At 42.0% G+C, this 25,869-nt stretch overlaps 1 protein-coding gene across 1 annotated transcript in view; it reads left to right on the top strand.

Annotated features, from left to right (window-relative positions):
* dnai4 (dynein axonemal intermediate chain 4) overlaps positions 1-25,869 on the top strand; it is a 99,142-nt gene that overhangs the window by 63,845 nt on the left and 9,428 nt on the right. The window contains exons 11-15 of the mRNA XM_078219373.1: positions 3,624-3,748; positions 9,908-10,006; positions 15,364-15,593; positions 19,288-19,438; positions 24,610-24,726. Coding sequence (XP_078075499.1) covers positions 3,624-3,748; positions 9,908-10,006; positions 15,364-15,593; positions 19,288-19,438; positions 24,610-24,726 — 722 coding nt within the window. The remainder of the gene's footprint in view (positions 1-3,623; positions 3,749-9,907; positions 10,007-15,363; positions 15,594-19,287; positions 19,439-24,609; positions 24,727-25,869) is intronic.

The raw sequence follows: 25,869 nt of genomic DNA, 5'->3' as shown, positions 1-25,869 counted from the left end.
TAGGTGTGTGGCGGCTAGAGCATTTAACAGCTGTTTAATTTGCCACATGTAAGCAACCATAAAAGTACATCTAACTGATAGCCTGATGATTCAGCCGGTTAAATACTGGCCTTCAGTTTTAGATCAAATCTATATTCCATACAGTTTACTACAACATGTTATGTGCTCAAATTGCCTCAGTGTTTCTAGGTTGATAAAGGGGAAATCAATCACCATTCCTAATCACTGTCAAGTAACCCTGACTATAAAGTGCCTACATGCAGAAAGCAAAAGGAACGATTAGGCATGGTTCTAAAGAATAAGCCAAGCACTCACTATAGACTGACACCTGAACAATTTTCCATTGAACGAGGTACTAGTACCTTGGCACAGTGGCAAGTGGTTAGCACTGCTGTCTCACAGCGCCAGAGACGCGGGTTCGATTCGCGGCTTGGGTCACTTTCTGTCTGCAGGTTCTACCCGTGTCTGCATGGGTTTCCTCCGGGTGCTCTGGTTTCCTCCCTCAGTCTGAAAGACATGCTGGTTCGGTGGAATGGCCATGATAAATTCTCTCTCAGTGTACCCGAATAGCGCTGGAGTGTGGTGACTCAGGGATTTTCACAGTAACTTCATTGCAGTGTTAATGTAAGCCTACTTGTGATTAATAAATAAACTTTAACTTTACTTTAGTAGTGGTGAAATCTCTGGATCTGAGAAAAATATCCCCTACCAATTTACTATCTACTCTCCCTCCTGTCCTGAAGTCTCTAACAGTACAATGGAACTAAGAATCAAGAACTCCAATTTATAGAATGTGTTGCCATCACTGTTTGCATAGTCCTAAATCTCAGTTGTGCACCTTTGTACTTTAAGGCTTGAATTATTCTGCAAATTTACCTGAAATGCCTATGTATAGGGGTTTCATAGCTCTCAGATTTTAAGTGCTTGATTGTCCTGCAACTCATATTGCTACCTTTACCTGATGGGCTGCAAATTGGCATAGTGTGGGAATGAATGCTATTCTTTTAAATAGTTTTGAGGAATGTTGGGCTTTTCTATAAGGAAGGTTGTGTATCTGTGTGTGTGTAAATGATTTAATTAAGCTGGGGAAAATTTAGTGGAAAAGCAAAATACTGCAGACGCTGGAATCTGAAAGAAGAACAGAGGATGCTGGCAATGGATGTGGGCGGCACAGTAGCACAGTGGTAAGCACTGCTGCTTCACAGCTCCAGGGACCTGGGTTTGAATCCCGGCTCGGGTCACTGTCTGTGTGGAGTTTGCTCATTCTCCCTGTGTCTGCGTGGGTTTCCTCCAGGTGCTCCGGTTTCCTCCCACAGTCCAAAGATGTGCGGGCTAGGTTGATTGGCCATTCTAAATTGCCCCTTAGTGTCCCGGGATGCATAGGTTAGAGGGGTTAGTAGGTAAATATGTAGGGATATGTGGATAGGGCCTGGGTGGGATTGTGGTTGGTGCAGACTCGATGGGCCGAATGGCCTCTTTCTGCACTGTAGGATTCTATGAAAACTCAGCAGGCCTGGCAGCATTTGTAAGAAGAGAAAGCAGAGTCCTTTGGCTCTTCATTAGAACTAAAGGGTGGGAGAATGTGTTGGACCTGCGAAAGAGTGGGACGCAGAGGGGTGGTGGGGGATTTGCATTGAGGCAATACATGTAAGGGATATTTATAAAAAGAGTTTTAAGATGGAGGAGAATGGTCTTCCAGCTTGGGCCGGGCTTCACTGAAGCATTACAGCTGACCCAGGACACACATGTGGGTGAGTATGGGTGACCGTTTTGTGGACCACCTTTGTTCAGTCCACAAAGAGGGCCTCAACCTTCCTGATGCTTGCCATTTTAACTTAGCACCTTCCTCTCATGCCCACATGTTCATCCTTGGCCTTCAGTGAAGCCTGGCGCAAGCTGGAAGAGCAGCATCTCATCTTCCAGTTGGGCATGTTGCAACCCTCAGGACTCAACGCTGAGATCAGCAGCTTTAGATTGTGACCTTTCTCCTCCATCCTAAACCCCTTTTTTGAATATCTCATACATGTATTGTCTCAATGCAAACACCCCTTTCCCCCTCCAAAGCAGGCCACCTGTCTTTTGTTTTTAAAGTTGTTACCTTTTGTTGCAATCTCTCACATTCTCCCTCCCTTTAGTTCTGATGAAGAGTTAAATGACTCAAAATGTTAACTCTACTTTCTCTCCCTACAGATGCCGCCAGGTTGGCTGAGTTCTTCCGGCACTTTTTCTGTTCTTGTTTGTGAAAGGTTAATGGAGAACATTTGTCCTGAAGAGTTGAGGATTGAAAGGAGTGAAAATCCAGAATGCATACATTTGTAAAAAAGCTACAGTCAATGGTCTTATAAGTAAACAAATAAAGTTTAAAAATTTGTATTAGGAGTTAGAAGGGGGTTTAATTTTTTTTCACCTGTTAAATTTCAAAGGGGAGCGGAGTCCCTTTACAGTTTGCAACAGTTCCATCAATAAACAAGAGAAGGTTATTAAATTGTAGTTGATCCCAAAAATGTGAACAATAAGAAAAGACATAAAAGATTTGTATGTTTTGGAAAAATTAAGTTTAAAGAAGTATTGAGAACAATGATGGCGTGAACCCTGCCCACTTAGTTTTTTTTTCTTCGGAGAGGCTTCAGATCTGTACTAAAATCTCAGCTGTGTAGCTGGAGAGCTACATGCTAGTTTTCAGTTTGAGCCTGACACTTTGAAAAAATATGGGAAAATTCACCCCTTGTGTGCAGTTTTGGTCTTCTTATTTAAGAAAGGATACTAATGCATTGGAGGTGGTTCAGAGGAAGTTTGTTGTTTTCTGAGGAAAGGTTAGACCAACTGGGCTTGTTTCCACTGGAGTTTAAAAAGAGCGGTGACTTTATTGAAGTATATAAGGGCTTGAATGGTCTTGACAATGTGAATGTGGAAAGGATGCTTCTTCTTGTGGATGAGCCCAGAACTCGGGGGCACCGTTTCCAAATCACGAGTCGCTCTTTTAGGACAGAGGTGAGGAGAAATATTTTCTTTCAGAGGATTGTGCAACTTTGAAATTCTCTGCCTAAGAAGGTGATGGAGGTGGGATTATTGAATATTTTTAAGGCAGAAATAGATAGATTCTTGTTAGGCAAGGGAATCACAGGTTATCAGGGGTAGATGGGAACCTAGAACATGTAACAGAAACAAATCAGCCATGATCTTATTGTTTGGTGGAGCATGCTCAAGGGGCTGAATGGCCTACTTCTGTTTTTACTTCGTATGGTCTGTCTTGTTTTAAGAGAGCTTTTTCGAGTAGTTCAATATAACTGAGTAGCTTGCTGATCAATTTCAGAGGGCAATTAAGAGTCAACCATATTAATGTATTTCTGCATTCACATATAAGTCGGACCATTTAAAATATGCCAGATTTCTTTCTGTAAAGGATATTATGACCCAGATTGGATTTTACACCAATCTGATACTTCCATGGGCACTAGTACTGAAACAAATTGTTTATTAAATGGATTTAAATTCTCCAGCTGCATGTAAACATTTGAATTCATGTTTCCTGAACAGTAGCCCAGGCCTCTGGTTTACTGGTCCAGTAACATAACCACTATGCTACCCTTCCCTGATAATTTAATATTCCTTTTGTTGTACAGATTTAATGAGATTAAAACGAACAGGAATGCAGACATCCAGGAAAGTAACATCTGATAAAGAAAAGAAGAGTGAAGCCTTCATTTCTCGCCAAGCACCAGGAATGTGTTTTTCCTTCCACCAAAAGGTATATTTAATGAAATCCATTTTTGTGTTGCCAATTGCCCTGAACTATTCTTTTTGGTTACTTGAGGACTTGTATTAGATATTACTCTGCAAGACTGCAGATTTTGAATTTTCATTGTCCTATCATTTGTTAAGGAAATTGACTACAATTCTGGTTCCTTATCACTGTTCATTGAATCCCATTGCAAACTGAGTGTATCTAGATATTGGGGCAAGGCCAGAAAAAACTTCAGCTCTTATTTTTCGTGCAGAAAGAAGCCATTGAGTCTGCACTGATTCTCCGAAAAAGCATCCTACGCAGGCTCTCTCCTCTGCCCTATCCCCACAATCCACCTAACCTACAAATCTTTGGACACTAAGGGGTAATTTACCATGGCCAATCCACCTAACCTGCATAACTTTGGACTGTGGGAGAATGTGCAAACATCCACACAGTCACCCAAGGCCGGAATTGAACCCAGGTCCCTGGCGTTGTGAGGCAGCAGTGCTAACCACTATGCCACCATGCTGCCCACACACAAAAGGGTAATGCAAGACTTTAAAGGAATAAAAACCTCAAGAAAGAGGCAATGCTGGAGCTCAGAGGAGATAATAAGCTCTCAAGCAAGAGGCAATGCCAATCTCAGTGTAGGCAGTGGGAGTAGGAGTTTTTTGAAGAAGTGACTAGAATGGTTGACGAGGGAAGGGCCGTGGATGTCGTCTATATGGGCTTTAGTAAAGCATTTGACAAAGTCCCTCATGGTAGGCTGGTGCAAAAGGTTGGATCTCATGGGATAAAGGGGGAGGTGGCTAGATGGGTGGAGAACTGGCTTGGTCACAGAAGACAGAGGGTGGTAGTGGAAGGGTCTTTTTCCGGCTGGAGGCCTGTGACTAGTGGTGTTGATGTGGAGATGCCGGCGTTGGACTGGGGTAAACATAGTAAGAAGTTTAACAACACCAGGTTAAAGTCCAACAGGTTTATTTGGTAGCAAAAGCCACACAAGCTTTCGAAGCTCTAAGCCCCTTCTTCAGGTGAGTGGGAATTCTGTTCACAAACAGAGTTTATAAAGACACAGACTCAATTTACATGAATAATGGTTGGAATGCGAATACTTACAACTAATCAAGTCTTTAAGAAACAAAACAATGGGAGTGGAGAGAGCATCAAGACAGGCTAAAAAGATGTGTATTGTCTCCAGACAAGACAGCCAGTGAAACTCTGCAGGTCCACGCAACTGTGGGCGTTACAAATAGTGTGACATGAACCCAATATCCCGGTTGAGGCCGTCCTTGTGTGTGCGGAACTTGGCTATCAGTTTCTGCTCAGCGACTCTGCGCTGTCGTGTGTCGCGAAGGCCGCCTTGGAGAACGCTTACCCGAATATCAGAGGCCGAATGCCCGTGACCGCTGAAGTGCTCCCCAACAGGAAGAGAACAGTCTTGCCTGGTGATTGTCGAGCGGTGTTCATTCATCCGTTGTCGCAGCGTCTGCATAGTTTCCCCAATGTACCATGCCTCGGGACATCCTTTCTTGCTGTTTGTTTTGTTTCTTAAAGACTTGATTAGTTGTAAGTATTCGCATTCCAACCATTATTCATGTAAATTGAGTCTGTGTCTTTATAAACTCTGTTTGTGAACAGAATTCCCACTCACCTGAAGAAGGGGCTTAGAGCTTCGAAAGCTTGTGTGGCTTTTGCTACCAAATAAACCTGTTGGACTTTAACCTGGTGTTGTTAAACTAGTGGTGTTCCGCAGGGCTCTGTATTGGGACCTCTGCTGTTTGTGATTTATATAAACGATCTGGAAGAAGATGTAACTGGGGTGATCAGTAAGTTTGCGGACGACACAAAATTGGCAGGACTTGCAGATAGTGAGGAGCATTGTCAGAGGCTACAGAAGGATATAGATAGGCTGGAAATTTGGGCAAAGAAATGGCAGATGGAGTTCAATCCTGATAAATGTGAAGTGATGCATTTTGGTAGAAATAATGTAGGGAGGAGCTATACGATAAATGGCGGAACCATAAAGGGTGTAGATACGCAGAGGGACCTGGGTGTGCAAGTCCACAGATCCTTGAAGATGACGTCACAGGTGGAGAAGGTGGTGAAGAAGGCATATGGCATGCTTGCCTTTATAGGACGGGGCATAGAGTATAAAAGTTGGGGTCTGATGTTGCAGATGTATAGAATGTTGGTTCGGCCGCATTTGGAATACTGCGTCCAGTTCTGGTCGCCACACTACCAGAAGGACGTGGAGGCTTTGGAGAGAGTATAGAGGAGGTTTACCAGGATGTTGCCTGGTATGGAGGGGCTTAGTTATGAGGAGAGATTGGGTAAACTGGGGTTGTTCTCCCTGGAAAGACGGAGGATGAGGGGAGACTTAATAGAGGTGTATAAAATTATGAAAGGCATAGATAGGGTGAACGGTGGGAAGCTTTTCCCCAGGTCGGTGGTGACGTTCACGAGGGGTCATAGGTTCAAGGTGAAGGGGGGGAGGTTTAACACAGGTATCAGAAGGACATATTTTACACAGAGGGTGGTGGGGGCCTGGAATGCGCTGCCAGGCAAGGTGGTGGAGGCGGACACACTGGGAACGTTTAAGACTTATCTAGATAGCCACATGAACAGAGTGGGAATGGAGGGATACAAAAGAATGGTCTAGTTTGGACCAGGGAGCGGCACGGGCTTGGAGGGCCGAAGGGCCTGATCCTGTGCTGTATTGTTCTTTGTTCTTTGTTTTGTTCTAATACTGAGAAATCCCAGAGAGGGGGAGGACCAGAAGGAGGGCAACGAAAGACCCCGGAAGGAGAATACTGATGAGCCTTAGAAGGAGGGCAAAGGAGGACCCTAAATGACTAAATGAAAAGCTGTAGCAACAAGACCCAGTTGTGCCCATCTTTTTGTATTGTAATGAGAAGTTCTTTGAAAGTTTTAGCAATAAACTACAAGCAAACAATAAAACTTAATCAATCTTAAAGTAAGACAAGCCACAGAAAAAGAAGTAGCAAGAGTGAAGAAAAAAAGATTTGGATAAACTTAACCGAGAACTATAGAAAATGAAGTAAATGTTTGTGACCCCTAATCTAATGATTGAAGTGATATATCGCTATATCAAAGCTTAGAAAAAAGAACAAGCATTCTGAATAAGGTGGAAGTTGTTAGAAATTCTAGTAGGGCCAGTAAGAAACAGTACAACATTTACCAGCAAGCAGGGAAGGAATTAGAGTTAGAGCATGAAGATGTAAGTAAAAAGGTGAAAACAATTGAGAGAAAAAGCCACAAGCAGAACTCAACGACAGAGGTCATAGCATGGAACTCGAGAAGAATCAAGGAAATCCCATGTAATGGATGCTATCAGTTTCATGATCAGTGAGAGAACTGCTTGTCTCAGAGTGAAGCACCTCAAGGATTTGATCCATGGCATTCGTGTACGATATCCTGTATCATCTACTACAAGACCATACTGTTGAAGCAGAAATTGGACCAGGGCCACTGTTGGGAAATCTCTAGAGATCCAATTGAATGATTGAACTACCAGTCATGTGGAAAACACAAATGAGCTGGAGAAATTGACATGCTGCAGAGAGGTGGAAACTGTCTGGTGTTTGGCGGTGCTGAGGAGCGCTTAGCAATGGGGGGGACAATCCCAAAGAGAGAACAGAACCATTTGAACAAGTTAGCAATTCAGGAGAATTGTCTAATTAAAAAAAGACAAGAAGGAAGAAATGTCGAATGTAGAAGTAGAGTTTGATGCAACTACAACAAAAGAAAGAATAGCCGTTGACTGAAAATATGTACAGCATGAGAAGGGAGAGATTGTTATCAAATGTTGTTGGAGGGAATTATGGATTCACCTTAGAAGAAACTCAGAAATGGATAAACTGCATGAATTGCGAAAGTGGATGCATGAAATAAAGAACTACTCAGGTTCAAACAGAAGATTGCTTGATGCAGAAGACGAAAGGAAGAGTTTGGAAAATTAAGTCACTCAACTGAATGAGATGTACTGGAGAGAACTAGGCAAAGCAGCAATTCAGGCAGAGAAAGAAACTGAGATTACATGCCAGAACAAGATTGCTGAAATAAAAACAGAAAATTCTGGAAAATCTCAGCAGGTCTGACAGCATTTGTGGAAGGAAAATAGAGCCAATGTTTCGAGTCAGGATGATCCTTCGTCTGGATGCAAACACATGTCAAGCCAAAAAGGAAGAGATTTGGAAAGATGGCTGAAGCTCAGACATGAGTTTTTTAAAGGTTTTAGCAGAGGGGAGCGAGGTCAAGTCAACAACATTTGACTACCAAAGTATAATGTCCTGCCACATTTGGGAGGGGATAAAGGGCTAGCAAGAATTGCAGACATAAGGTGGGAAAAGCCACGGAGAAACTTATACATGAAAAAAAATTCTAAAGGTAATTCATTGAGAATTGATGCCACTGTCAGTCAACAAACAGGGAGTAATGGCATGATGGATAAATGTCACAGCATGTGTTGCAGATTTTGGACTGGAATTATAGAAGGATGGAGGCTGGAAGGAAAGCATCAGAATAGCTGAGTCTAAAAGTGACAGAGGGTTTCAACAATGATGGGCTGAGGTAGAAATGGTGGCAGGCATTTTCATGGGGCTGGAAGTAAGTGGCCTCCACAGTTGTTAATTCAGGACACATCCACTATCCAGAACAATTTCAGCCTCAGCAATCCCTCAAAACTGACAATTAGATTTTATCTGTGCTTTAAAGCTAATGCACATGCACATATTGCATAATTTGTCTTAATCTGGGCAATAATCTGGTTTAACACAAATTAACACACAAACTTGAAATTAGACTCTGTTTTGAACACTATTGATATGTATCAATTAAAGATGAATGTGCAAATTTGCACACATTCATCTTTGCATCAACATTTTGTTACAGCCACATGAGGAGGGGAAAGTGTGACTCCTTTGTCCTACCATTCCAAGTCTGACTGTAATAAGTTTCCTTGTGATTTAGTAAAAAAAGTTTTGCTCAGTGTCTGTGTTTAACCATTTACGTACTGATTACAAAAACAAGTCTGACAGGCTTTCTTGAGGTTCAAAACAAAAAGGGTTTATTTTATTTGAATTAAAGATGATAGAGATAGCAAAATATTAAAGATAAATCCGCACTTCTCGAACTTTTGTGACCCACAGTCACATACACAAGCATGTAAAATTTACAAGTTATTCTGTGGGCAGTTACCTTCTTAGCTAGTTCAATGATGAAAATTAAAATATAATTTGAGGGTTTACAGTTTGAGTCCTTGGCTGGTTTAGTGGCTTTTTCCAGGTTCAGTTAGATTCCGGGAGTGGAGCTGAAGCCTGTGTAACTGCAATTTCAGTAACTTTTAATTCATAATCTGTTTCTTCCAAAACTTGATGGTTTTTGCGCAATGGAAAATTCACTATTCCTGGGCTGTATTTCAGTCACATGACCTCCATCTCCCCATAATAATTTCTGAAGGTATTTGTTTCTCTGATGTTTGGGCTGGCAGTGCTTTTGCTTCATGGGCGGGTGTCAACGGATCAGTGCTGGGACCTCAACTGTTTACAATTTATAGAAATGACTTGGATGAAGGAATCAAAGGGATGGTTTCCAAATTTCCCGATGACACAGATAGGAAAGTAAGTAGTGAAGAAAACATAAGGAGGTTCCAAAAAAAATGGATACTTTACGTGAGTGGGCAAAGAACTGGCAACTGGAATATAATGTGGGAAAATGTGAAACTGCCCATTTTGGCAAGATGAATAAAAAAAGCATATTATCTAAATGGTGAAAGATTGCAGACCTCAGATGCCAAGGAATCTCTTCACACTCTTGAGTATCTACCTATCTTTTCCTTACATGGGGCGGGGCGGGGGGGGGGGGCTTCTGAGCAGAGGCTAAGTGATTCCTTGCAAGGAAGGAAAGTGCCATTTCAAGCTTGTGATATCTGCTTTTGACAACTTTGCAGAGATCTGATTACAGCAAGCTACCTGTTCAACCTCTCAAACATAGATTTTGCATGGCCTACAGAGAAAAGTTAAAGGATAAAAATTAGCACTGCATCAAAAATTCTTTAATGTTAACCCAATTTTGCTAGGTTAGTTATGCAACATATAGCTCTGTAAATTGTATTTCACTTCATTATGTGACTCTTGAACTTGATGATTTGATTCATGGCAGGAATCTTATATTTACCTGGCTGGCACAGAAGAGGGTTATATTCATAAATGTTCATGCTCCTATAATGAACAGTTCCTAGAAACCTATGGAGTCCACAAGGTATGTGATATTTGAAATACAAACTTCAACTTAGCTCTACTAATGATTTAATTAATAAAGAGATAGAAACATAGAAAATTGGTGCAGGAGGAGGCCATTCAGCCATTCAACCTTGCTCGGCCATTCATTATGGTCATGGCTAATCATTCAACTCAATAGCCTGATCCTGCCTTCACCTAATATCCTTTGCTTCCTTTCACCTTAACTGCTATATCTAACTACTTGGAAACATACAATGTTTTGACCACTCTCTGAGTGAAGAAATTTCTCCTCTGTCCTAAAAGGTCTTGGACAACCCCACCATTAGGAACATCTTTCTTGCATCTACCATGTCTAGTCCTGTTAGAATTTTATAGGTTTCTATGAGATCCCTCCCTCATTCTTCTGAACTCTAGCAAATATAATCCTAACTGACTCAATCTCTCCTCATACGTCAGTCCTGCCATCCCAGGGATCAGTCTGGTAAACCTTCTCTGCACTCTCTAGAGCAAGAACATCCTTGCTCAGATTAGGAGACCAAAACTGCACACAATATTCTAGGTGTGGTCTCACCAAGGCCCTGTATAATTGCATCAAAACATCCCTGCTTCTGAACTCAAATCCTCTCGTTTTGGAGGCCAACATACCGTTTGCCTTTTTTACTGCCTGCTGTGATTAGTGTATGCAGACACCCAGGTCTTGTTGCACATTTCCCTCTCCTTAAACACTGTTAACGTGGTCCCAGCTCTACTTACCGTGCTAACCCAAAAAAGGTGGCAGGAGGTGCTATGCTTTGTATCTCAAAAAAAAAGTTTAGGTAATATACTCCCAGACCAACCCCCACCACCACAACATTCAGCTGGAATTCGGCCTTTTGGCTAAGATCAAATGTAGGATCAAGTGTCAGATCAGGTGTAATACATGTTCTTGTCAGCTTCATTCTAGTATGTACCTTTTATGGGGACCATGGATTTGGAGTTAGTTTGATTTGAATTGATTTTGGAGCAAGCAAAGGGATGGATTAAGGGCCCTGTCCACTCTGCCCATCTGCTTTGTAACTCTGAGAAAGGAATAAAATTAAAAAAGCCACAACTGGAATTCCCTTCTGTCACATTTATCTGAATGCTGACTGGTGGCTGACGGATTTTATATTCTGAAGGCAATCAATTCCATCACACCCAACTTTAGTCAGAACAGGCAGGAAGTGTACGAGCATCATTCCAATGAGGCCTGATGGTTTAATGTGGCCTCATACTAGGGTAGGAGAACAGCAACTGAGCATAGCTGAAACCAACAGTAGCCAACTGGAAACAGGCTGTTATTCACTAGTATTCATGATGTGGAGATGCCGGCGTTGGACTGGGGTAAACACAGTAAGAAGTTTAACAACACCAGGTTAAAGTCCAACAGGTTTATTTGGTAGCAAAAGCCACACAAGCTTTCGAGGCTCTGAGCCCCTTCTTCAGGTGAGTGGGAATTCTGTTCACAAACAGAACTTATAAAGACACAGACTCAATTTACATGAATAATGGTTGGAATGCGAATACTTACAACTAATCCAGTCTTTAAGAAACAAAACAATGGGAGTGGAGAGAGCATCAAGACAGGCTAAAAAGATGTGTATTGTCTCCAGACAAGACAGCCAGTGAAACTCTGCAGGTCCACGCAACTGTGGGAGTTACAAATAGTGTGACATAAACCCAATATCCCGGTTGAGGCCGTCCTTGTGTGTGCGGAACTTGGCTATCAGTTTCTGCTCAGCGACTCTGCGCTGTCGTGTGTCGCGAAGGCCGCCTTGGAGAACGCTTACCCGAATATCAGAGGCCGAATGCCCGTGACCGCTGAAGTGCTCCCCAACAGGAAGAGAACAGTCTTGCCTGGTGATTGTCGAGCGGTGTTCATTCATCCGTTGTCGCAGCGTCTGCATAGTTTCCCCAATGTACCATGCCTCGGGACATGCCGGATCATCGACACAGATGCCATCATCTCACGTGAGAACACCATCCACCAGGTACACGGTACATACTCTTGCAACTCGGCCAACGTTGTCTACCTGATACGCTGCAAGAAAGGATGTCCCGAGGCATGGTACATTGGGGAAACTATGCAGACGCTGCGACAACGGATGAATGAACACCGCTCGACAATCACCAGGCAAGACTGTTCTCTTCCTGTTGGGGAGCACTTCAGCGGTCACGGGCATTCGGCCTCTGATATTCGGGTAAGCGTTCTCCAAGGCGGCCTTCGCGACACACGACAGCGCAGAGTCGCTGAGCAGAAACTGATAGCCAAGTTCCGCACACACAAGGACGGCCTCAACCGGGATATTGGGTTTATGTCACACTATTTGTAACTCCCACAGTTGCGTGGACCTGCAGAGTTTCACTGGCTGTCTTGTCTGGAGACAATACACATCTTTTTAGCCTGTCTTGATGCTCTCTCCACTCCCATTGTTTTGTTTCTTAAAGACTGGATTAGTTGTAAGTATTCGCATTCCAACCATTATTCATGTAAATTGAGTCTGTGTCTTTATAAGTTCTGTTTGTGAACAGAATTCCCACTCACCTGAAGAAGGGGCTCAGAGCCTCGAAAGCTTGTGTGGCTTTTGCTACCAAATAAACCTGTTGGACTTTAACCTGGTGTTGTTAAACTTCTTACTGTATTCACTAGTATTGCCAGCAGAATCTTTTGCAGATATCTCTGTTCTGTTATTAATACGTGATGTGGAGATGCCGACGTTGGACTGGGGTGAACACAGTAAGAGTTTTAACAACACCAGGTTAAAGTCCAACAGGTTTATTAACTTTAACCTGGTGTTGTTAAAACTCATACTCTGTTATTAATACTGCATGGTTTTTGCCATATGGTTTATGTCAATTTGGAATTCTGTGTAAATGACAATAATATCCAGATTCCACTTCTAAATGAACAGCAGCAATGAATTTATGGCAGGGTTTCCCACAGGATCCCAGTGCAGAAGGTGACCATTCAGCCCATCAAGTCTGCACCAACACTCCAAAAGAGCACCTTACCAAGGACCTCCCCCCCCCCCCCCCCCCCCCCCCCCCCCGCAAACAGTGTAACTCCACGTATTTACCATGGCTAATTCACCTAACCTACTTGGACATAATGGGGCAATTTAACAGGGCCAATCCACTTAACCTGCGCATCTTTGGACTGTAGGAGGAAACCAGAGCACCCAGAGGAAACCTACACAAACATAGGGAGAACATGCAAACTCCACACAGACACTCAAGGCTGGAATTGAACCCGGGTCCCTGGTACTGTGAGGCAGCAGTGCTAACCACTGTGCTGTCCACAAACAGAAAGAGGGATTTCATCAATCTCCCACCAGAACACCTAAAAAGATGATAGAACCCCAAGGAAAATGGTGCAAATGTCCATTTTCAGTCACTTAAGCTATTTCCATGTAGTTTTATCTGTTCTCTCATCAGAGTTGCAAAGGGAGATCAGTTGTGAATATCAAATTCTAGTTTTTTCTGAAACTGAAGTGCTGTTAATTGCCAGATTGTGATTCTGAATGTTATCATGGCTACATCGCAAAGTGAAGTGCAATTGCAGTAATTACCACAGCTATTTCCTATTGATTAGTTCTGCATCAAAAACTAGATAGAACAATGAGCAATGTTCTAGTTAACGATGCTAAAAAGCTATAATGCAAAAAGACAATATAATAAATTATAAGTACAACAACAGGCAAATCATCCTATGGCTCATTGGGTATATGCTCCTGTGCTCCCAGCAACTGGGCCATATAAATTAAGAGGGTCTCGGGCTAAGAGCACAACATGTGATTATAAGCTCAGCCAGGAAACATTACAATTGGGCGGCACGGTAGCACAGTGGTTAGCACTGCTGCTCCACAGCTCCAGGGTCCTGGGTTCGATTCCCGGCTTGGGTCACTGTCTGTGTGGAGTTTGCACATTCTCCTCGTGTCTGTGTGGGTGTGCTCCGGTTTCCTCCCACAGTCCAAAGATGTGCGGGTTAGGTTGATTGGCCATGCTAAAGTTGCCCCTTAGTGTCCTGAGATGTGTAGGTTAGAGGGATTAGCGGGTGAATGTGTAGGGATATGGGGGTAGGGCCTGGGTGGGATTGTGGTCGGTGCAGACTCGATGGGCTGAATGGCCTGTTTCTGCACTGTAGGGTTTCTATGATTCCTATGATCTTAACATTGCTAGGCAAATGAGAAAAACATTTTCGTGGATAATGTCCTAATTGTTGTTCAGTAAAGCTTTACAATCAGTCTCTCTAGGTGGATATTAGGCAAGGACTAGATTGGATTCAGCTGTGATGCTCTCACAGTCAAAAGCCTCCGACACTTGTTATCTAGGCTCACGTATAAAAAATTATCTTTGCCCTAATGGGAGTTATTGCCTCCAGGAATAGGGGGATAAGAAGAAAATTCAACTTTTAAAGATTACAGCTTCTTCATTCCTTCAATTCTTCTTAAATTCACTGGTGCTGTTTCTCAGTTGAGAGAGAAGGAAACTGCGCATAAGTACATTTCCTCAAATGTAGAAAAACCTGAATTGCGATACATTAGGAAGACCTCACTTGGAGTTGTCAAGTTATGGGACTGTTGATCATAGTTCATAGGAAGCATTGTCTTTGATTTGATTTATTATTGTCACATGTATGAGTATACAGTGAAAAGTATTGTTTCTTGCGCACTATACAAAGTATACCGTTCATAGAGAAGGAAAGGAGAGAGTGCAGAATGTAATGTTACAGTCATAGCTAGGGTGTAGAGAAAGGTCTCCAGGGTCCTAAGGATTGCCAAATCTGTAAGAGATTGAATTATTAGAGAGTTTAAAAGAATTAGAATTAAGTTTTAGAAGCATAGAACGAGAGTAAAAGATTGAATTAGAAGGTATGCCGAGCACAGCTTGCAAGAAGTCGCCTCGCTCCGGCGCCATCTTGTGAATAACTCACTGAGAGTTCATTTCAGTAAATGAAATATGACCTATTTTCAGGGGAAATCTGGGTGAAGAGCCAAAGCCTGTAATGCAGGAACAACCAAGGATGAAAAAGTAGCAGAGAGGAATTGATTGGTTGGTATTACCAGTCTTAAATTTAGAAATCTTTAAATTATAAAAGGAAAAGAGGACAGGGAAGTAAGAAACTGCGCATTTTTTTAAATCCTGGAAACAACACAATTAGAGCTAAAAATTATATAATAAATCCTGATTTGAATATGGAGAGTGGAGAAAGAAGGAAGAGTGATTAGAATTATGTTTTTATAAACCTGAAGAGGAAAATGGATAGAATGTTCAGAATAATAATCAACATCAATATGTCAAGTTTATTAACTAGTTTTCATGATGTGTAAGATTATCTCTTTTATATTTCCATTCAAGGGCCCAGTGTATAAAGTAGCATGGTCACCATTTTCTTTGGAAACTTTTCTGAGCTGCTCTGCTGATTGGTCCATTCATGTATGGAGTCAGGAAGTCCTGAAACCAGTTCTCCGCTTTTCTTCGACTATCACAAAGGCTGTGCATGACATCATGTGGTCACCAAAGTCTGCCACTGTGTTTGGAGCAGTGAATGAGGACAGAGTGGAAATCTGGGACCTTGCTGTTAGCATGTCAGTATTTATCTTACCTGTTCAAATATTGTTGATTAAGAGCTGTGCTGTTAATCTTGGAAACATATGTTTCTCAGTTGATAAAGGTGGCCTCTGGTATCTTTACAAAGACAGCCCATCGAGAAGGTCTTAGTTTTGATATTTAGTCTGTGCTGAGTTAATTAACCCACCCAAGAAAGCATTTGAAGTTCTGCAATTAGTCTTAGCTGCCATTTGACTAGGGCACATTGGGGCATGGGAAGGCAGGAAGATAGTTTAAATCAGCCAGAATTGCCATTTTTGACCAAATAATTCCTTTAGTACAGATAGGGGAAGAAAGATAATTTGATACTCCCAATGATTCCACTTTCTGTCTGCAATTAGTGTGATTTTTTTAAAGTGATATATGTCTGTATTTCTAAATCCCCATTCGTTTTACCACCACCATTAGTACCAGCAGATTAAAGATGGAGTGCACTTCGACATGTATTAACCACAAAGAATTGTTAACAGTTCACATATCATTGTGAATCCAGTGAAGCAGGAAACATTTTCCCATTCTTAAATTGTAGTTCTGATAAATTCAAATGGCTAGCGGGTAGGACATCAGATTACTTTGAAGATAAGGATGTTCAGCGGGTCGTGAAGTTATGCATTTGCAATTATTGTATTAGCAGGTCAAATTTCCTTACAAATGAACATGGAGCTTTGGAATGAGCGTGGAAGGCTTTTAAAAACCTCCCAGCCTGATGGTTCTTAAAAGGCAAAGGTGGTATAGCCTTTCTCTGTAGGTGCTGCCTTGCGAGTGTTACTCTGCAGACTGCCATCAGGTCTCTTCGGAGGTTTGGAATAAAAGGATTTCAGTATCAGATAACCAGTTTCAGACTCATGGCTAACAGGCATTGATATACAAGAGCAAGTAGATGGTGGTCTTTCACATTAAACTTGTAGATAACTGACCTCATCAACTTTCCTTTGTTGCATTGCAAATCTGGAGACATAAAGTCCAGCTATCCATTGGCTTGGTGTTTTGAAGTAAGTTTTGAACAATGCAGGTGTGAATTCCACAAAGGAGTGCTGTCTCAGCATGTTTATTCAAGGAGAAGATCTCCTATCCATTATGATTCAATTTACAACTTCCCTGAAGCTTGATAGACTGAGTTGAACCTGACTCTCTGGCTGCCATCTTAACAGTTAATCAGTGTCCATTTTTAAATGAAGAACGGCAATTCTAGAAGCTTCCATATGAGCAGTCCATGTTTAAAGGACTTGACTGTAATGTCTGCCATCGTCAAAAATACTGTTAATATTCACTATCTAGGATCACATAATAGCCTTTGCTTAAGTGAATGTGATAACCTCCACGAAGTTCATGGGGAATCATTGATTGATCTCCCTTTAGGGATTGTTGAGTATGAGTTCCCCTGGTAGTATGCAGTGGCAACCCAGCTGGAACTTATTACCTGAACCTTTTATAAGGCAGGCCCATGACTGTACTGCAGTCCCAGGTAGAGACTGGTGTATGTACACCACGGTAGTAGTTTTACTTTGCATTCTGTAATAAACTATATTCCTTTTCAGTCGGTCATCCTGACTCATTACATTGGCGACGGAGAACAAGAAAAGTTTCCGACAGTCTTGCCTTTCAACGAAGCCACTAAAACAGTGACAGGGAAATATTGAAAATGCTGCTATTTGGGAAATTGGAAACTTATGATGCAGATGTAGAAGATTGGCCCCAGTATTTTGATTTGATTTATTATTGTCACATGTATTAGTATACAGTGAAAAGTATTGTTTCTTGCGCACTATACGGACAAGGCATACTGTTCATAGGAAAGGAGAGAGTGCAGAATGTAGTGTTACAGTCATAGCTAGGGTGTAGAGAAAGATCAACTTAATGCGAGGTAGGTCCATTCAAAAGTCAGATGGCAGCAGGGAAGAAACTGTTCTTGAGTCGGTTGGTACGTGACCTCAGACTTTTGTATCTTTTTCCCAACGGAAGAAGCTGGAAGAGAGAATGTCCGGGGTGCATGGGATCCTTAATTATGCTGGCTGCTTTGCTGAGGCAGTGGGAAGTGTAGACAGAGCCAGTGGATGGGAGGCTGGTTTGCGTGATGGATTGGGCTACATCCACGACCTTTTGTTCTTGTGGTCTTGGGCAGAGCAGGAGCCATACCAAACTGTGATGCAACCAGAAAGAATGCTTTCTAAGGTGCATCGGTAAAAGTTGGTGAGAGTCATAGCTGACATGCCAAATTTCCTTAGTCTTCTGAGAAAATAGAGGCATTGGTGGGCTTTCTTAATTATAGTGTCAGCATGGGGAGACCAGGATAGATTGTTGATGATTGGACACCTAAAAACTTGAAGCTATCGACCATTTCTACTTCGTCCTCATTGATGTAGACAGGGACATGTTCTCCACTACGCTTCCTGAAGTCGATGACAATCTCCTTTGTTTTGTTGACATTGAGGGAGAGATTATTGTCGCCGCACCAGTTCATCAGATTCTCTATCTCATTCCTATTCATTCATACCGAACTTGGTGACCCTACTGGCATCCCTCCACGCCCATGCCTAGAACTGGGCTTACTGACGGGTAGTCCAAGGCAGGAACTAGTGTGTGTATATACCATGGTAGTGGTTTTACTTTGCATTGTGTAATAAACTATGTTCCTTTACAGTCGGGCTTCCTGAGTCATTACAGTCAAGTACTGGAAAACTGCAAGCATCAGTGGAACCCTATTCTAGCAAAAGGTTTCAGCACATTCAGGAGAGGAGGGAAGAAATTGGAGAATAAACAACCTGTAGTAGATAGCATTATACAATGTGATCAGGTTCTCACCTGATCCCAAGGGAACCTGTCATATGAGGGAGTAACATGGAGGAAGATTCTTTTTGCTACAGGTCTGCTGGTGGAATAGCTTAAATTGCCACCTGGGCATCAAGACACGTGGAAAGCGCTGGCCTAAAACTACACATGGAGGAGAGTACATTGATCACGCTGTGATCCATTGCTCTTACTGGGGAGGAACCTTTGGAATTTAAACTCGATTTTTCAGCCCATGCGTTGCTGGATGTCAATAAAATGCTGCCAGTAGTAGTATCTACTGCAGTAATTTGAGCCAATCATAGTGAGTGGATAGTGATAAGTGCAAGGCAGTGGGGCTCCTAAACTGTGTGAAGACAAAAAGGTGCCTGACGTTCCAAATCATATTTGGGATGGGCAGCTCACACCTGTATGATGCAACAGAGGAATGGATCCTAATTAGCTCTTACAGATGGTCATGCTGTCTTCCTGAACTTTCTTTATTGTTACATTTATGTAATGCCTTTCATATTTTTGGAACATCAGTTATCCTGAAGTGTAAGTGCTGTTGTTAAGTAGGTGAATATAACAGCAAGGTTCATCTTATCTTTATGAAGCTCTATACGGTTTTAAATCTCACATCCTAAAGTGTGATTCAGCATTTGCTTTGAGATTTGGGAAAGATTGAACAGAGACTTCACTCACTTTCATTTCTGATTGTTCAACTTAATCTGAATATTGGGATGGTGGTCAGTGATTAAAAATCCATGAAATACAGATGTGATCGGACATATTTTGTAAAAATAGATTGCAAAATTCATCTACAAGTTTTAAGTGCAGAATTACCAGAGTAAATAATCAAAGTATTCATTCTTGTACTCGTTTTGCCATTGCATCCTTTGGTAGATTGGATCCTGTTATTATCTGCCCAGCTAATGAAGGGTTAAGTTTGTCTACTATACTTTTTGCTGAAAACACAGACTGTATTCTCGTTGGTGACAGCAATGGAGAGGTCGTCATATATGAGATCCATAATATGCTCCACCAAGATAATTCTGTAAGTTACCTTTTGGACACAGCACTTAACATCATCACATAAATTTTTGTCTTCTAACTAATCCCCAATATTGTTAGTTTCTATGTGTTGTGCACATCTTTCTCTTACATAAAGATGTGCACACGTAATCAAGTCTTAAAGATGCAGACAATGTGAGTGAAGAGAGGGTTAAGCACAGGTTAAAGAGATGTGTATTGTCTCCAGCCAGGATAGTTAGTGAGATTTTGCAAGTCCAGGCAAGTCGTGGGAGTTACAGATAATCTCCAGCCAGGACAGTTAGTGAGATTTTCTCTAGATTCTCCAAATAATGGAGTTACAGATAGTAGAAATCTATTATTTGGAGAATCTAGAGAAAATCTCACTAACTGTCCTGGTTGGAGATTATCTGTAACTCCCATGACTTGCCTGGACTTGCAAAATCTCACTAACTATCCTGGCTGAAGACAATACACATCTCTTTAACCTGTGCTTAACCCTCTCTCCACTCACATTGTCTGTACCTTTAAGACTTGATTACCTGTGAAGACTCGCATTCCAACCATTATCTTGTAAATTGAGTTTGTGTCCATATATGCCCTGTTTGTGAACACAATTCCCACTCACCTGATGAAGGGGCAGTGCTCCGCAAGTTTGTGGCTTGTGCTACCAAATAAACCTGTTGGACTTTAATCTGGTGTTGTGAGACTTCTTATTGTGCTGTCCAACATGCTCAGAGCAGTGGCATGGTGAGGCCCTTATTGGGCATTAATTGCCTACGTAAGGGCCTCAGTTAGGTCATTGGTGCATAGCCTACCTAATGTCTCCACCACCACTCATAAAATCATGGCCAATGGCGCAGCACTCATCTGTTTACCCACCCCCAGATGGCTTGTAAAATTCAGCTCATGGAACCTCCATGCAGCTGCTGTCCTTCTCAACAGCGAAGTGGCTCTTCCGCAACTGGTAAAATGCTGGAAGCCTGGGAGGATGACCCTCAAACTATGCCTTTCATTGGCTAAAATAACCATCCACCTTCTGTATACAAGCAGCTGAAGGTGGTTGGGCCTTGGACAATACCCTGAGAGACTGCTGTCACCAATAAAATTCTTGCCACCTAGAACTCGGCAAAATCTCACCCTTACTCTCACAACAAAACATAAATCTAGGCGAAAGTAGTAATCTGAATTGTCACATGGATATAAAGAACAAATGGCATTAACATATTGATGATTCCGCATCCTTGCACTGACTTGGTAATGTCCCTCACCAAGGCCCTGTATAATTGCATCAAGACATCTCTGCTCTAATCTTCTTGCTATGAAGGCCAGCATACTATTTACCTTTTTGAAATCTGCTGCACCTGCATGCTTACCTCCAGTGACTGGTATACGAGGACACCCAGGTCTCGTTGCACATTTCCCTCTCCTAATTTATGGCCATTCAGATAGTAATCTGCCTTCCTGTTTTTGCTACCAAAATGGCTAACCTTACATTTATCCAAGTTATATTGCATCTGCCAATCATTTACCCACTCCTTCAACTTGTCCAAATCACACTGAAGGATCTCTGCGTCCTCCTCACAGCTCGTTCTCCCACCCAGCTTTGTGCCATCTGCAAATTTGGAGATATTACATTTAGTTCCCTTATTTAAATCATTAATATACATAGTGGATAGCTGGGATCCCAGCAATGATCCATGCGGTGCTCACAAGTCACTGCCTGCCATTTGAAAAAAGATCCGTTCATTCCTACTCTTTGCTTCCTGTCTGCCAACCAGTTTTCTATCCATCTCAATACACTGCCCCCAATCCCATGTGCTTTATTTTTACATGCTAAGCTCTTATGTGGAGCTTTGTCTAAAGACTTCTGAAAGTCTAAATAAACCACATCCACTGACCCCACCCTCCCCAATCAACCATCAACTCTACTAATTACATCCTCGAAGAATTCCAGTAGATTAGTCATAAATCCGTGATGACTCTGCCCAATCCTGCCACTGTTTTCCAAGTGTTTTGCTGTAAAATCTTTGATAATGGATTCAAGAATTTTCCCAATTATCGACATCAGGCTTATTGGTCTGTAAGTCCCTGTTTTCTCTCTACCTCCCTTTTTAAATAGTGGGCTTACATTAGCTACCCTCCAATCTGTAGGAACTTACAAGAATCTATAGAATCTTGTAAGTTGACCACCAATGCATCCACTATTTCTCAGGCCACTTCCTTAAGTACTCTGGGGTGTAAATTATCAGTCCCTGGGGATCTATCAGCCTTCAGTTCCATCAGTTTCCCCTACTAGTTTTCCCTCCAGTTTTCTCTACTAATACTGATCTCCTTCAGTTCCTCCCACTCACACTCCCATGTGTTCCCTGACATTTCCTGCTATCTTATTTGTGTCTTCCTTTATGAAGACAGAACCAGAGTATGTATTCAGTTGGCCAGCCGTTTCTTTGTTCTGCATTGTAAATTCGCCTGTTTCTAACATATATAGTTCCTCGCAAGCTTACTCTCATACTCTGTTTTCCCCTTCTTAATCAGTTCCTTGGTCCTCCTCCTTTGCTGAATTCTAAACTGCTCCCAATCCTCAAGTCTGTTGTTTCTCTTGACCAATTTGTATGGCTCTCCCTTGGATTTAATACTATATCTAATTTCCTTGTAAGCCATGGTTTGGCCACCTTTCCACTTTTACTTTTGTGACCGACAGGAATAAACAATTTCACCCATGTGTGAAATGTTTGCCATTTCATATCCACCATCATATCTTCAAGTAATGTTTCCCAATCTATCATTGCCAACTCATGCCTCATATCATTGCAGTTTCCTTCAGGACCCTAGTTTCAGAATCAACTATGTCTCTCTCCATCTTGATGAAAAATTCTATCATGTTATGGTCGCTCATTCCCAAGAAGTCTTGTACAACTAGATTGCCAATTATTCCCTTCTCATTACACAATATCCAGTCTAGAATAGCCTGCTCTCTAGTTGGTTTCTCAACGTATTGGTCCAGAAAACAATTCCATCTATAGGCACTCCAGGAATTCCTCCTCTATGGTATTGTGACTAACTTCATTTGCCTATTCTGTATGCAGATTAAAATCACCCATAATTACAGATGTTCCTTTATCATATGCATCTCTAATTTCCTATTTAATATCATTACCAATAGCACCACTACACTTTAGTAGGGGCTGCATATAGACCCCCAATGTTTTTTTGCCCTTGGTGTTTCTCAGCTCCACCCATATAATATCCTTCTTCAGTATGGTGCTAATTTCCTCTTCTACCAGCAATAAAACTCCACTTCCTTTACCTTTTTGTCTGTCCTTCCTAAATACTGAATACCCCTGGATGTTCAGTACCCAACCCTGGTCACCCTGCAGCCATGTCTCCATAATCCCAACTATATCATACCCGTTTATATCCATTTGTGCAATTAATTCATCCACTTCATTGCGAATGCTCCACTCAATGAGGCACAAAGCCTTTAGGCTCATCTTTTTAACATTATTGGGCCCATTCCCACTATTCTTTACTGAGGCCCTGTTTGAATCTGGCTCTTTGTTTCACTGCTGATCACTTTTCTTATTCCCCTTTCTGTCCTTAGTTTTTGTCCTTGATTCCCCCTCTCTAACTCCTTCCATAGGTTGCCATTCCCCTGTCATTGTAGTTTAAACCCTCCCCAAACACTCCAGCAAATAGTCTCCCTCAGACATAAGTCCCAGTCTTGTCCAGGTCTAACCCATCCAGTTTGTACTGGTCCCACCTCCCCCAGAACCAGTCCCAGTGCCCCAAGAATCTGAAACCCTCCCCCCTCACACCATCGCTTCAGTCACATATTCATCCGAAATATCTGACAATTTCTACTCTGACTAGCATATGGCACTGGTAGTAATCCTGGGATCACTATCTTCGAGGTCCGACTTCTCAACTTTCTTCCCAACTCCCTATATTCTGCTTGTACGACCTCATCCCTTTCTTTACTTATGTCATTGGTATTGATGTATACCACAACCACTGGCTGTTCACCCTCCCACTCCAAAATATGCTGTAACTGCTCCGAGACATCCTGACCCTAGCACCAGGGAAGCAACATACTATCCTGAAGTCTCGTTTGCAGCCACAGAAACATCTATCTGTTCCCCTTACAATTGGATTCCCTATAACTATTGCACTGTCACACCTTTTACTCCTCCCCTCTGCGCAGAACCAACCATGGTGCAATAAAATTGGCTGTTGGGGCTTTTCCCCTCAATAGTATCCAAAAGCAGTGTATCTGTTTTTCAGGGGAATGGCCACAGGGGCATTGTCTACCTCGTCCTCTTGCTCTGCCTGGTGGTCACCCATTCCCTTCCTGCCTGGGGAATCTTAGCCTATGTTGTGACCACCCCTCTAAATGTGCTATCCACGATACTTGCCACCTCACGGATTCTCCAGTGTCCCTATCCGCCACTCCAGCTCCCAAACCCAGGCTTTCAGGAGTTGTAGCTGGAGACACTTCCTGCACATGCTGGCCTCAGGTACTAGAAAGACTCCCAACTTCCCACATGGAGCATGACACACATACCACAGCATGGAGCTCTCCTACCATGACTTTCCCCCTATAAATTAAACTTTTAATATCAGACCTATCCAATATCAGACTATATCCAATTCTCATAGGCCCTTCTTTCCTGCTCCTTGTTATTACTGAATATACCCTTACAAACTATCAACCACAAAAAAGACCTTTGAAACTATAAGTGATAAACATTTTAAATACTTTACCTGACCTTACCAACTACTTGCGAATCAGCCCTTTCCCTTGTGTCCTCTACTACTGCAGCAGGGCAAGACCACTCTCTGAAAATTTACAAGTTGGAAAGCGAGGGGAGAAAAAGCAAGAAGCTCCACTTTCCCCTCTGCATCCAATTCCGACTCAGCTCCAAATTCCTGATACCCACACTCACTCTGGCTGTGTCTCATTCCGGATGGGTGTTTTCTCCCGCAGTTGGTGCAGAAAGCTCACTGGTATTCAACTGATTCACTAATAATAAGCATCAGCGTTCACAAATTTCATAGTTCCTTTCTTAGCAATCTGAGATAAGTATAATCCAGCTGTGGGGATTTTGAAGTTTTGAACCTTTCTAACTGTTCAGGACTTCAATTACATTTATATCACGGTGGTTAATGATATCTTGTTTTCTTTGGCATTTACAGTTGGCTGTACTCGATGACATCATTACAGCCACGTTGGCTAGCCAGATGATCAGTGATTCTTACAAATCTTCAGCAGAAGAGCCAGCTGCTGCTGCAGCTACTAACATTTGTGATCCAGTTGAGTGATTTAAAAAAAAATTAAGATAAAACTAAAAGTGATCTTACAAAAGTTAAATTCATTATTTTGAACATTATTTCTTATATTATTGTAATAATGATTAACTATAATGTTAGAAGTATTTATGTAACATAACTAATTATATTTCCTAAGAATATCTTGTCGCACTTCTTCAGCTTGGTATTACTCTACAATACTTGTAATCTGTTCTTTTCACATCATATAAACTGCTTGAAAAAGAACTTTTAACTTGTACGTTGGTGCCAGGTACTTTGGTCAATTTGGAAAGGTTGTATGAATTTGACATATATATGAATTAACAATATTTGATATTAGTTATTGCTGCAGATACTCCTTGATATTTAGAAATAAATAAGTGACAGAAGCAATTTATCTGAGTAAATTATTGGGGAGGATTCTTCGAGATAGGATTTACTCCCACTTTGAAATAAGTGGACATATTAGCGAGAGGCAATATGGTTTTGTGAAAGTCTCACTAACTTAAAAGATTGAATTTTTTGAGGAAGTGACGACGATGATCGATGAGGGTAGGGCAATGGGTGTTGTCTACATGGACTTCACTAAGGCCTTTGACAAGATCCCTCATGGTAGACTGGTGCAGAAGGTGAAGTCGCACAGGATCAAAGGTGAGCTGGCAAGGTGGGTACAGAGTTGGCTCAGTCATAGAAGACAGAGGGTAGCAGTGTGCGTTTCTGAATGGAAGGCTGTGACTAGTGGCATTCCTCATGGATCAGTATTGGGATCATTGCTGTGTGTAATAAAGATAAATGATTTGAAGGAAAATGTAAGTGGTTTGATGAGTAAGTTTACGGACGACACAAAGGTTGGTGGAATTGCGGATAGTGATGAGGACTATCAGAGGATACAGCAGAATATAGATCAGTTGGAGACTTGGGCAGAGAGATGACAGATGGAGTTTAATCCGGACAAATGATGTGGTTTATATGGATTTTAGCAAGGCGTTCGATAAGGTCCCCCATGCAAGGCTTCTCGAAAAAGTGAGAGGGCATGGGATCCAAGGGGCTGCTGTCCTGTGGATCCAGAACTGGCTTGCCCAAAGGATATTTGATATTTAGAAATAAATAAGTGACAGAAGCAATTTATCTGAGTAAATTATTGGA

Source organism: Mustelus asterias, chromosome 8 (assembly GCF_964213995.1).
Source record: "Mustelus asterias chromosome 8, sMusAst1.hap1.1, whole genome shotgun sequence".
Lineage (NCBI taxonomy): Eukaryota > Metazoa > Chordata > Chondrichthyes > Carcharhiniformes > Triakidae > Mustelus > Mustelus asterias.
Note: the sequence above shows the minus strand (reverse complement) of the source record. Positions and strands in the feature narration are given on the sequence as shown.